The sequence below is a fragment of the Stegodyphus dumicola genome, chromosome 3 (assembly GCF_044657685.1).
Source record: "Stegodyphus dumicola isolate Sdum_Otavi_A_Nest chromosome 3, ASM4465768v1".
NCBI classification, from domain to species: Eukaryota; Metazoa; Arthropoda; class Arachnida; order Araneae; family Eresidae; genus Stegodyphus; species Stegodyphus dumicola.
In genome coordinates this window covers 139,193,100-139,205,458 of record NC_140770.1, presented here as the reverse complement: position 1 = coordinate 139,205,458, position 12,359 = coordinate 139,193,100, and the positions used below count along the sequence as shown (strand labels likewise).

Below are 12,359 nucleotides of genomic sequence, written 5' to 3'. Positions count from 1 at the left end.
TTTACTAAATATCATGACTGTCTACTACTGGAAATAAAAAGTCTTTTAGATTTCAGGCGCGAGATTGCATTATTCCTTTTGCAAACTCCTATTGAGAGTGTAGAATTAGCCAGAAATGATTTGCAACAGGAAGACCTAGTAAATTCAGCACTCAAAAACCACTCCATGGAGATGGTAGACATTTTATCATAAAGTCCGATGATAACAAAAGCGTTGTAAAGAGTGCGTAATGTAGCTTTATATCATGATTGTAGTGAAGCTTTTCATGCTTGAATCTTTCAATTGAAATAATCTGCATTTGTAAAAGAAATCTAATGTATATTTTAATATTAAATTTATTACAAGTAAAGTGATTTGTAGATTTCTAAAACATTATACAGCTAAAAAGTAATCCAGTGCTCCATTCAAAGGAAACATCGCATGAGTACAATCCTACTCACTAAACATCCGTAGTCTTATTCCGCTGACTTTGCACGAATGCAACACTCGCTTTTTCCAAAAGAGCATTTCTTTTTTTTATTTTCAATGTAAATTTATGTTATAAATGCTTAATTTAATATTTGTTATTATTTTCATGAAAAAAGAATCATTCCTTGTAGTTTTGGCAGTTAATGGGTTAACCTATGCCATTTGACATAAAATCTACCTTCTATTTACTAAACCTCTAAACTGAGCAATTACGTGACAAAATGAGAGATAAAAGAAAAAATCAACATTAAGCTAATTGTAAGTAAGACGTAAATAAAATGTCACTAATCTTCTTTCAAATATGTCCAACTAATTGCAAGGGTAAAATATTTAATGCTACCTGATAAATTTTATAAAGTTTGATTTTATTATCAAATTTGTTTTATAATTATGTTCAATAATAATGCATTCTATATGTGGATCTGTTTTATTCTTAGGATGGTATCACAAAAGTGAAGTTCAGGCATGGCTAATACCTTTAATTAAATTTATTTAGTTCCCATTTGCTGATGGATCCTAAATATTTTTTTTCATAAATGGTCCATAAATGAACTTACTTTCCATGTGCAGAAATGTGTATGAATCCTGGTAGTGTGTTACTTTAAAACATGCACTATAAATTCTTTTGGATCTTCCCTCATTTACTGTCGTAACACATGTTGTCATCACTATATATCATTTGTTTTCTCCTACTCATTTAAAACTATAATTCTGAAAGTAGGTACATACAACCTGAATTAACCGACATGATGAGCTAACTTTAGCACACTTTCTTTTTATGGAATAAGCTGTGAAAACATCATTCTAGTCTTGTACATGTTCTCAGGTTAGACTGTCGTGAGACATAGGGCAATCATGCAGCATGACTAAGAAGGTGCAGCATTTGCCGGCTCCCATTCGCAGCAGTATTCTGAACTGATGAGTACTTTTATACTGGGTAAAGTAAAAAATAAACCACACAAAATATCTAGGTGTTTGTAGCTACTCACTTTTTGTGTGAGGCTAAATGGCTTGGTACAATTGATTATGAAGCATTTACAATATTTTGCGGCACACCTGTGAAGAGGCTGTGGCTCCCATGCACAGTTGGGGAAGAGAAAGAAGATGAAAGAAAGAGTGTCCGATGGTTGCCCAAATAGTAGGTCTCACAACAGACAAATATTTTGGCCAAAAATCATTTGTGATCGAGAACATTCTGTGCTGTCATGAACAGTACTCCTATTTTCTAGGTACAGTAATAGCAATTTTTGGTCTCAGTTCTGCTGGTTTTAGGACATGAAGGTAGAGACGACTCGATGTTGTTTGTTTAAATCCATGCCATCTAACTGCGGATGCAAAAGAGTGATTTGAGTCTTTTCCATATTGAGAATTCTACGTAGTTCTTTAAATAATTCAGCTGTGAAGTTTGTTTCTCAGTGTCAGTAAATAAGAGAGACACTCTAAATAAGCATTACTAAAATGTACTTGTTATCCTGTATGAGGTAAAGGTCCAAGAATAGCCAGAGCGATTCTTTTGAATGATATTCCGACATTGTAATCTTCCTTGTGTACTTGTGTTGTGGGCCTTTTTGAGCTTCGCATATATCACAAGATATGCACAAAATTTCTTCATTGATTTGGCTTTGTTCCAGAAGAAATGCTCATGAACTTTTACTCTAAAATAATCTCCTGTAAGGCTACTTTGAAGCTGTTTAGCTTCATAGTAACCCTGCTGGAGTTCATTTTATATTAGGGATTCAAGATCTAGGATGTATAGTAGGCTAGCTACAGTAATGGCAAGTTCAAGATTTAGAAAATATAGACTAGGTATAATATACTATGGACTTAAAATCTCAATAAGATGAACTGCAGAAATAATTTACATTTTGAAGGACTGAGGTTTAGTTTAGCTTCTCTGAGCTGCTGTAGCACTTTCTTAGTAGATCTTTAAAAGTGTGTTTGACTTTTAATAATGTTATATACAAGACAGGCTTAACATATGACAATCTTTCAAAATTGTCTCCATTAGGCAGTCGAATGTCGCTAGAACATTGTATATTCTAAAAGACATCACTTTAAACTTCCAGAATCCTTGACCAGTAGTAAATACAGTCTTCTCCCAATCCTTAAGATCTGTTTTCATTTGCCAGTAACTGCTTTTCAGATCCAAAGGGGGCAGCATTGGTTTCCTGTTAGAGTTTCGTTTCTAAGGTTTTACTGATTCCAGGCAAAGGGTAACTGTCTTTTTTAATAAGTATTATTGCAATGTATCTGGATGTCTATAATCAACACAAGATTGTATGGAGCCAACTTTCTTCCTAACTAAGATGATAGAAAATGCCTGAGGACTAGACAAAGGCTTAATAATGTCCATCATTCTGCATCACCTTCCTCTTGCTTTGCAAAAGAATGCGTCCCTGTGTTGATCAGATGTGTCACAGGTGCATTTAACGTCACTAGATGAAGTTGAAAGTACATCCATAAATTCCTCTATTAAATGACTTGCAGCTTGAATTTGATTAGCATTTAATTCTGTGCTTTCAGTTAAATCTTTCTGTTCAGCTGATCGATGAAACATCTCATGATTTTCACCACTGAGGAACATAAAGCAATTTCCCCTTCTTTCATAAAAGTATAAGGTGTGTTATATTGATAGTCTTGATAAGTATGTTTTACTGAATCAACTACACCAGCCACAGTTAAAAGTCCTTTGATACGCGTATGCATGGACCTTATAAGAAATAGACTAACCCAGTGGGCGGGGCGAGCGTTACCGACATGTCAGAAAGAAAGAGTAAGGATGATTTGGTTTACTTTAACACTGAAACCTATGGCGTTTGTATCACATAACTCTTTTTCATTATTAAATGTGATACGTTGTATAATGATGAGATTATGAAAGCCACAGTTTTTTCCAAATAGGATTTAATATATCTCATTAAAGCACTTTTTACTGCATTTTGCGCATTTTTTTCACTCATAATTCTTGTACAAACATCTTTACTTAACGGTAAAAACTCTAAGCACAAAATTTATGAACTTAATTTTGCGTAAAAATAAAGTAAAATTAAATAAGATTGATAGTACGGGATGCTTTGAAATAAATAAGGTAAAATTAAACAAGATCTGATAGTTTTTTTAAAATTTAATGAACATTTTCAAGCAGTATTTTCCAAACTATAATAACATTACAAAACGATCATATTTATTTGATAATATGATCATTAAATTATTAACATTAAAGTGGTTTAGTTATTTTAATAATTCATAAAATTCGGAGCATAAAATTTTCTGAGCGTAGTGAGGGGAGGGAAAAAAAAAGATAAAATAAAATCTAGAAGCACTCAGATTTTATATTACGCCCAAAAGGAACCTTTTTTTAAAGTTTTGTGTGTTACCTATATTTATTGAATATCATGTTCTTCGCCCGTAAACCACATACATTTGAAAACAGCATATCTTTACAATTTCCGCTTTACAGTGCTCGCTCTGAACTCGGTGAGTTTGTTAATCAAACATTCGTTAAAGTTTTACAAAATATGAAATAGATTAAAACAAATTCGAAATTCGGCCGTCCAGATGCCCATGTTCGGGTGGAGGATTACATTATTCAAAATTTGATGGCTCTAGATACCGTCGTTTTTGTCACAGTGCAAGAAACATACATGTATTCATGCAAATTTCTACATTATTTAATTTCTTTACATATAATACAGGGCGATAATATTTGGTAACAACAATTTGCAAGTAGACACGGACACTTATAGTAAAACAGCGCAAAATGCCGCTTCGAAACTAACAGCTTTTCTAGGCTATCGCCGCTTTGGGTTAATAAATTAAATTAATAGTAAATAAAAAAATCTTATGCAGAACTAAAAATAAATAAAAAAAATCACTATAAAATACAAGCAAAATTAATTATTACGGTTAAATACAATTTTAATATTAGAATTAAATGTATAAAAATTAAGATGTCAAACATACTTATCACTATGATGTATTATGAAATATAATTGAAATAAAATTCCTTTATAGAAATTCTGCTATAACACTCATCTATAATTTTAAAAAAGGAGCAAAATTTAGAATTTTAAACAAAACTTTCAAAAATTCGTTTTTAAACATTTTAGTATTTTTTACTTATTTACACCAATAAAAAGCATAAAAATTGCAAGAGAAAATGGCTTGTTTGAAATTTTCTGTTAATTCAGATTTAAATTATTATTTTATAAAAGAAGTAGTTACAAATTTCCTTACAGCATAGGAAAAGCTAAAAAAATATCCAGCCCTGAAAGCATGCAGTAGCTTTATAATTATTTGGAACGTTAATTATGCTTGATAAATATGCTAAATTTTTAAAAATTAATCTCAATTTCAAAAATAAAAATATGTAGAAATTCTATCTTGTGAAATGAGGCGCTAAAACCAGCTTTTTCTTGACAATTATACACGCTGCAATAGGCAACCAATGTTAAATTTCTGCAGGTCGTCCCTACTCCTCCGGATGTGATCAAGGTCACAGCCGGCAACGCGTCAGACGAAGGAGAAAACCCGTTTGGGTTAGTCTATTTCTTATAAGGTCCATGCGTGTATGGTCATTAGGGTGTGTGGATTTATATTTATTTTAAATAAGCAATTTTATTTAATTTTAGGCTTTCCTATAAGAATTCATTCCCTTAATTGTCAATGCCAGAATATTTAAATTTGGTAGCATGCATTAAGAAATGCAAATTCTACATGGAGGAGAAAAAGTTTAAATATCGAGTTTTAGAAGGAAAGTTAGAGAGAGTTAAGCTTATTGCCTTCACCTCTGTAACGTGAGCTTCCACCTTTGCAGTTATTGCTGGTGTACTTGTTATAACAGCGTTTACTTTGCTGTCACTAGTTTTGACATGGTCTTAAGTAACATGAGTTTTCTGAATCCTGTAGCTTAATTTCTACTACTCGTGAACATCTTTGAATTTTTAGTTTAGTTCTGTGATTTCAGTTATCGCCCAAGGGAGGCGTAGTGTTAGCGTCAAGTTGACAAGTTAAGTTGTAAATTCTAAAGAGTTTTAATAAAGGGTACTTTTAACCCTTCTTCTGTATATTCCTACAAGAACTTACTACACGTACAATTGTCACTTAGAAGATAAGCAAGGGAATTGATACGAGTAATTTCTTGGGAGCCTTGGCTATACTGCTAAAATGATGTATTGCATTCTAGAAGGCAAAATTAGTCCAAAAGGACAATTTGTCCAGAAGAACTATTGATTTCATTTTTGGCATTTTGTGTCTATTTATTTTTCAAATTGTTGCCACCAAATAATATCATCCTGTATTATATTTAAAGAAATTAAATAAAGAAGAATCTGCATAAATGTATGTATGTTTCTCGCATTGAGATAAAACAACAGTACCTAGAGCCATTCAATTTTGAATAATGTAATTCTCTTGTGAATATGGGCATCTGGATGCCCAAATTTGGAATTTGTTTTATTGTGGATTTCATATTTAGTAAAACTTTAATGAATTTTTGATTAACAAACTCAAGGATTTCAAAGCGAGCAATGGCAACATTGTGTACAGAAAAAGCATTTTTATTTCCAGCACATGAGACTGTGTATCAGAAATTCTAAAGATATGCTCATTTTAAAATTATTTTGTGATATTGCTGTTAAATTGAATTTTATGGTTTAAGTGCGAAGAACGTGATATTTAATAAATAAAGGAACACACAAAATGTTAAAAAAAAAGCCCCTTTGGACGTAATTTAAAATCTGAAACCTTTCAGATATTTTTTTTTTTTTTTTTTTTTTGTTATTGTAATTTTTTATAATATACCAACTCGCTTCATCCACTCCAAAAATCAGTATTTCTTCATTAGAAGCATGCAATCCTTCTGAAAAAGTATTCTTTTGGACGTCTAACCATTATATCTTTCAAAAGTTAAAATCTGAGTATGCATGGATCTGTAATATCAGCCATACTGACTGTGTACTTACATATACAGGATGCAAATTTGATGTGCACATTCAGTTTTTCATACGTTAACATCTTCTGTCCATTCAGTCAGCAGATTCAAAATGAAGCCTTGTACAGCTGGTTTTTGCCAAGCCACATCAGCTTTCAAAATTGGTTTTAGTACTGTTAGCACTGGTTACACTGGTGTCTACAATCATGCAGCATGGAGATCCAGTTATTTTATCATCAGATCCAGGTAGCCACCTTCAACACACAATGCCTGTAGAACACCAACAGCTGAGTTTCTTGTTTTCATCAATTTCTACTCCTTTGTATGATTTTTACTCAGAGTTTGAAAGGCCCATAAAAGCTATTTTCTCTTATATTTCACGTTCTAGTCAAGCTATTTTTGTTATTCAAATGTTGCTGCATTCAGAATTGAAAGGTCTATGATGCCATATAAAAAATAAACACTTATATACAAAATAATGTGGTCACAAAGTCAATTATGAACAAAATAAACCCTAAAACAAATTTCCTAAAAGTAACAAATAAAAACTGCACACAAACAACAAAGCAATCAAATTTAGTATTTAACAGAAATTTAAATCATTATATTGTAAAATACTGAACTACAGTATACATTCTCTAGAATTCCTCTTGTTCACAGATTTTGCTTTCTTTGCTTATTAAAAAAAACTGGCATAATAATATCCATAATTAAAGAAATTTCTTTTTCAGGAGGATTCCTAAATTAATGTTATTTTATACTAAGCAAGCAGTCATATTAAAAGAATTATCAGAAGTTCCTTGGATGAATAAAATAACTTCATCACATCATCATTATTAGAGTATTGTGGAAGGTCACAAAAAAAAATGAAGTGGACAAGATTATTTATTAACAATTTACTGAAATAATGCTTGAATAAACTTTCAGAAGCTGAATCATTAACAAATGTATTACATGTTGTTTTGTTTGTTTCATTAAAATTTCATATTACAAAAAGTTTGAGTTCGATCACTTTTATACATAATACAAATGGAATGACAGACATCACAAAAATAATATTTACAAAATATATGTGCGTATTTGAATACTCAATTTATGAATGATATGCAAAATATCACATTTAAAAAAATTTTTGTTGATACACAAATAGTAATTTTATTGATTAATATTGCTCAGAAAAAGGAATATTATTATATAAGAACCCAGAAGTTGTTACTTTATTTTAATCTTAAGTAACACTAACTGTTTTTTTAACTGTTTGGAACTCTCAGAATTGGAATTCATACTTTAAAAAAACTTGAAAAGGGGGCTGTGAGAGAGTTAAAAGTTTTTAGTAACTGAAAATTTTCTGCTAATATGTGTTTACAAAATATATTATTTGGAATAGATATCTGTAAAATTGAATTAAAAACAATTTACATTATATAATAAGTTTATTACCGTTAAATTAAGCAAATACATTGAAATATATACATATGAAAATATGAAAACATACATATGAAACATTTTAGCATATTCAGTCGCACAATTATATTTAAATCACCTTTATCACTGGTAATGAGATGAATGAAGTCCTCTCTTCCTGAAGATTACTACTAAATTATTGTGTCTCAATTTCTGGGTTCTAAATGTGGTTAAGAAACGTTTAATTTCTGGGTTAAGAAGTGAAAAAGCATATTAAAAAACTTTTCGGAAAAAAACATTATATTTAAGAAAAAATATTAGTACTTTCTTGCTTTAAGTGACCACCACTTAACCAAATCTTTTCTGACATTTGAAATATTTTTAATCCAGATTGGGTAATTAAGACTGAAAACTTTGATAACTAAGTTTAAACCATTATACTTAGTTGTTTAAGTTTAATAAACCAAGAACTACTAAAAGACCCCAAATTCAGTTTACCATCAGTTTTGCATTCTAAATGCTAATGCAATTGAATAATATCAGTGGATGACATTCTATTTTTATGGTAGTCATATGGTATGATTAAGTAGCCAGATATCTAAAAGAAAAAAGATCCATTGCAGTGCTTCCTAGTTAAAGCCACTGTGCTTAGTTGCCAAAATTAGCAAACTTTATCACCCTATCTGGAACAGGTAAATTTTAAATGTTACTCAAAATCTGCAATGCCACTTTACAAAGGAAGTACCAGAATTTCTCTGGTAATTAGGGACTTAGTAGCAAATGAACTACAGTATATATTTCATTACTATTGTTGGAATGCATACAAAATTAAATTCATTATAATTTATTATCTTAAATTGCATAGCAATTAGTAAGAAATCTAAGGCACTACTTCACATAGCAGAATGGAATGATTTATATACACAAACCTCCAACAAGGCACTCTCATTACTGGCTAAGAACTATATAATAATATAATAATAATGAAAATACAAATAAAGACTATGATAGTTTTAGTCTAAAAACAATAATTCAGTGAAATTTGATATGTTTGTATAAAAATAAAACATGTTAGAATTATATGTAACTGTTTTTTTGTACTCTAAAGACAGCATTTTATATGGCTATCATTTCTTATAACTAGCATCTCATCATCAGAAGGCAGCACACTGCAGTGCAGCAGTGGACCTTTGATGCAAATAGTGGCAAAACAAAACTAAAATCCAGCAAACTTAAATATTTGCATCAAATTAAAACAAACACAAGGATATAAAAACAGCAATAATTATGTTTTCAAAATTAAATAAGAGAACACAAACATAATAATATAAGAATAGCAAATACAGCTATATACTAGCTTTAAAACTATAATAAAACAATTATACTACCTGAGATCACTTAATTTGAATTGGATTTATTTTGTGAATAACATAATACAATTAATATTTCTAGTTGAAATTATTTAAATGAATTTTAGGGGAGAAAAGCAAAAATATATTTCTATTAAAAGTTTAATCAAATTAATTTTAAAAAATCATCAATATTTTGGGGATTTTCATTAAAAAAAAAAAAAAAAAAAAAAACTTTGGCGTGTTTTTGCCTGCTCCCTTCTTAATCTTTCCTCAAAATATATAGTATATTTAATTAGTACCCTGTTATAAACATAATCTTACACATACTTCCTAGCAAAATAAATATTTTTCATTTGTGATATAAGCTCATATTACAAATAAAGTCACTGTTTTCATTTGTGATATGAATATGTAGTATATACATTTTAAGAAATTCACTTTCTACCGAAACTATTTCATTCTTAATATCTTTTTCCAGTTATAAAGAAACTCAGATTTATATAAACAAGAAAAATACAGTTCGTTTATATAAATAATTAAAATTATTTTTTTCAGAACAACAAGAGTTTTAAACTTAATAATTTTATCTAAAATTTGTAATTACATGGAATGATTCTACTTAACACACATTTACAACACAAATTTGCTCCTAATCACCATCACTCAGTTAAATATTTTTAAAAATGATTAAAATCTGCTTTTGAGATTTAAAAAATAAGCTAGAAATTATAACGCAAATAATAATAATAATAATAATAATAATTAATACTGCCAATGGGGGGGGAATGCCACAAGAGATATTATGCATCACTTAATGACTGGATTTTTATTCTCATAAAAGAGAAAAAAATCAGCCATTTATGCATCTATGAAATTATTATGAATAAATAATGCATAAATGTATAATTCTAGATTTTTTTCAAGATGTATATCATAAATACAGCCTTAGACATGCATAATTCAAAATTATTATCATTTTATCTAAAACTCCAAAATTAATACATTAAGTATATATCCTCCTTTCATTAGACAGAAATCTAACACAAAGAGTTTAAAATTAATTTTTGAATAAATAGCAAAGGAATCAAATATATTCTATTAATATAATATATCATTAGGGTTTTAGTTAACAGTTTTACTCTAGTATCATCACAAAATTTTTAATGTAACAAGGTCATTTTTTATTTAAAAAATATAAATATCTATACATTTTATAAATTGTGATAAATTAAATAATGCAATATACTATTTAAGGCTTCTTAAATAAAAGATATTTAAAAGGTAAGATTATCTCACTGAAATAATTTAAATAATGATATTTTTTTTAAAAACAGGGCAACCAAAACTAACACTGTTCACTATCATGGTGTCAATAAACTTTTCTAGAATCTTGCAACTTATCAAATTGAATCGACACCTATAAAAATTGATTAAAAAAAATCTCAAAACATTATACCAGAAGCATTTTATCAATTATTTAGCTATTTTCCCATTATGCTTATTTTCATTAAATGTACATATTTATTTAGATTAGTCTGAGGGAGGACATTGAAGTATCATACAATATTTTTTTCTTTTCTTTGCGATTTCACAAAGAACTAATCTGACTATATAAAAAAATATCAAGTTTGTTAGTATCATCTATGACTGAAGAATAATAATATGGGACCAAATGCAAAATTAAAATTTAAAAAGAAACGAAGAACTGTATATTTTGGCTAAAAGAATTTAAATCATTTGCTGGGAGCAATTATCTCAGAAAATGGAATGTTATGAACAAAGTAGCCTCAAACCGAGATCATTATGGCAAAACTCTATCAAATGTCTTATTTCTTATGCTAAGGCGTACTTTCTTTGAGCATATATTTTGTCTTTCTGTAAAATGTTTTCTTGGGGTTTATTTTTTTTATCCTCCCTTGAGTAATACATTTTAAAAGCATGCAGTGTTTTTTTAAAATGCATGAATGTGAACTTTAAAAAAAAATAATAATTGACTCTTTGTAAAATCTGTACATCATAATGCATTAAAAATTCAATCAAACAGATGTGCAAACACTTATTCTTCAATAAAAATACTGCTGTCTTCTTTATACTCATTAAAACAAAGTAGCAGTACTAAGGGGGGGGAAGTTGCAGCTGTTCTTCACATGAATAATAAAATAATAATATAAATCACATGTGTTATGATTTTGATGATAGATCAAGGCGCTTTTTGGCTTTAGGTGTTGATGTCATTTGAGCATAAGAGGCTGACCTAGATAATTTAGATGGAGTGGATATGCTGACCCCAGGAGATGCACTCAGTTCTACTTCTGTTGTTAAATCAAGTCTTTCAGCCTCAGGAAGTAGTTTTTGGGGGTCATCAGCCACATTCTGTAGAGATCTACTTAGGACTGAATGTAAGTAATTAATATTGGCATTTGTAGATAGGGAACGCTGATGATACTGCTGCCATCGAAGTTTTTCTCGTTCTAAATGTCCTTTCAAAACAGCAATCTGAAAAAGAAAATAAATATGCTTTTGTAAATAGTCAGAAATTATGTAGTTAAATATAAAGATTATTGTTCTAGAATTTAATCAATAAAACGTAAAGCAACAAAGTGCAACTTGTTTTGGGGGTCTTAGAAAATAGTATCATTAAAAAAGAAAGGCAAGCATGTCAGCTTCAGAATTAAAGGAAAAATTTAATCTCAGATACAGGGATGATTGTGGTCCAAATATTGTCAGAATTCCATATTTTTTTACTTTCTTAGATCCAAAATTTCTGACTTTGCAAATCGTAGATTCACTACTTTTTCTGAAGTTTTGCTTTAGAGCAAACATATCACACATATATTACATAAAATTAAAACTTTTAGACTACATAAAGCAAGAGGTTAAACTTCCATGTAAAGAAACTCATGGAAATCCAGTCACTTAGTGCTGTGTTGCCTCCCTATATCACATTCTTGACCAATCCAATACAGTCTGGATGATGTGGTCATTGACTATGTTGTAAAATGTCAGCACATAAATTGCAAATACAGCTAATCATACTGAACTTTCAGTTGTAGCATGCAGCAGTTCCCAGAAATTTAACAACTAAAAGCTAGCCAAACTTAGCAATTACTTTTTTAAATGTTGAGAAATCAAAAAGATAACTAACATTGTGAACTGATATAGTGAAACAAACTAATTTTTAAAAACTTAAAAAATATTTTTTG

At 29.6% G+C, this 12,359-nt stretch overlaps 2 protein-coding genes across 6 annotated transcripts in view; one reads left to right on the top strand and one right to left on the bottom strand.

Moving 5' to 3' along the window:
- LOC118192818 (uncharacterized) overlaps window positions 1–12,359 on the top strand; it is a 560,683-nt gene that overhangs the window by 522,590 nt on the left and 25,734 nt on the right. The window contains exon 37 of one of the 4 annotated variants that reach the window (XM_085813363.1): window positions 11,379–11,518. The exons of 2 other annotated variants lie outside the window; for them this stretch is intronic. In XM_085813363.1, coding sequence (XP_085669489.1) covers window positions 11,379–11,395 — 17 coding nt within the window. In that variant the 3' untranslated portion in view covers window positions 11,396–11,518. Of the gene's footprint in view, window positions 1–7,131; window positions 7,397–11,378; window positions 11,519–12,359 lie in introns of those variants that run through there. One more of the 4 variants, XM_085813362.1, reaches the window with a different exon arrangement.
- The window catches only part of LOC118192812 (uncharacterized), a 160,622-nt gene continuing 155,660 nt past the window's right edge, over window positions 7,398–12,359 (bottom strand). For both annotated transcript variants that reach the window (XM_035363833.2, XM_085813360.1), the window contains one exon: window positions 7,398–11,652. In XM_035363833.2, coding sequence (XP_035219724.2) covers window positions 11,338–11,652 — 315 coding nt within the window. In that variant the 3' untranslated portion in view covers window positions 7,398–11,337. The remainder of the gene's footprint in view (window positions 11,653–12,359) is intronic.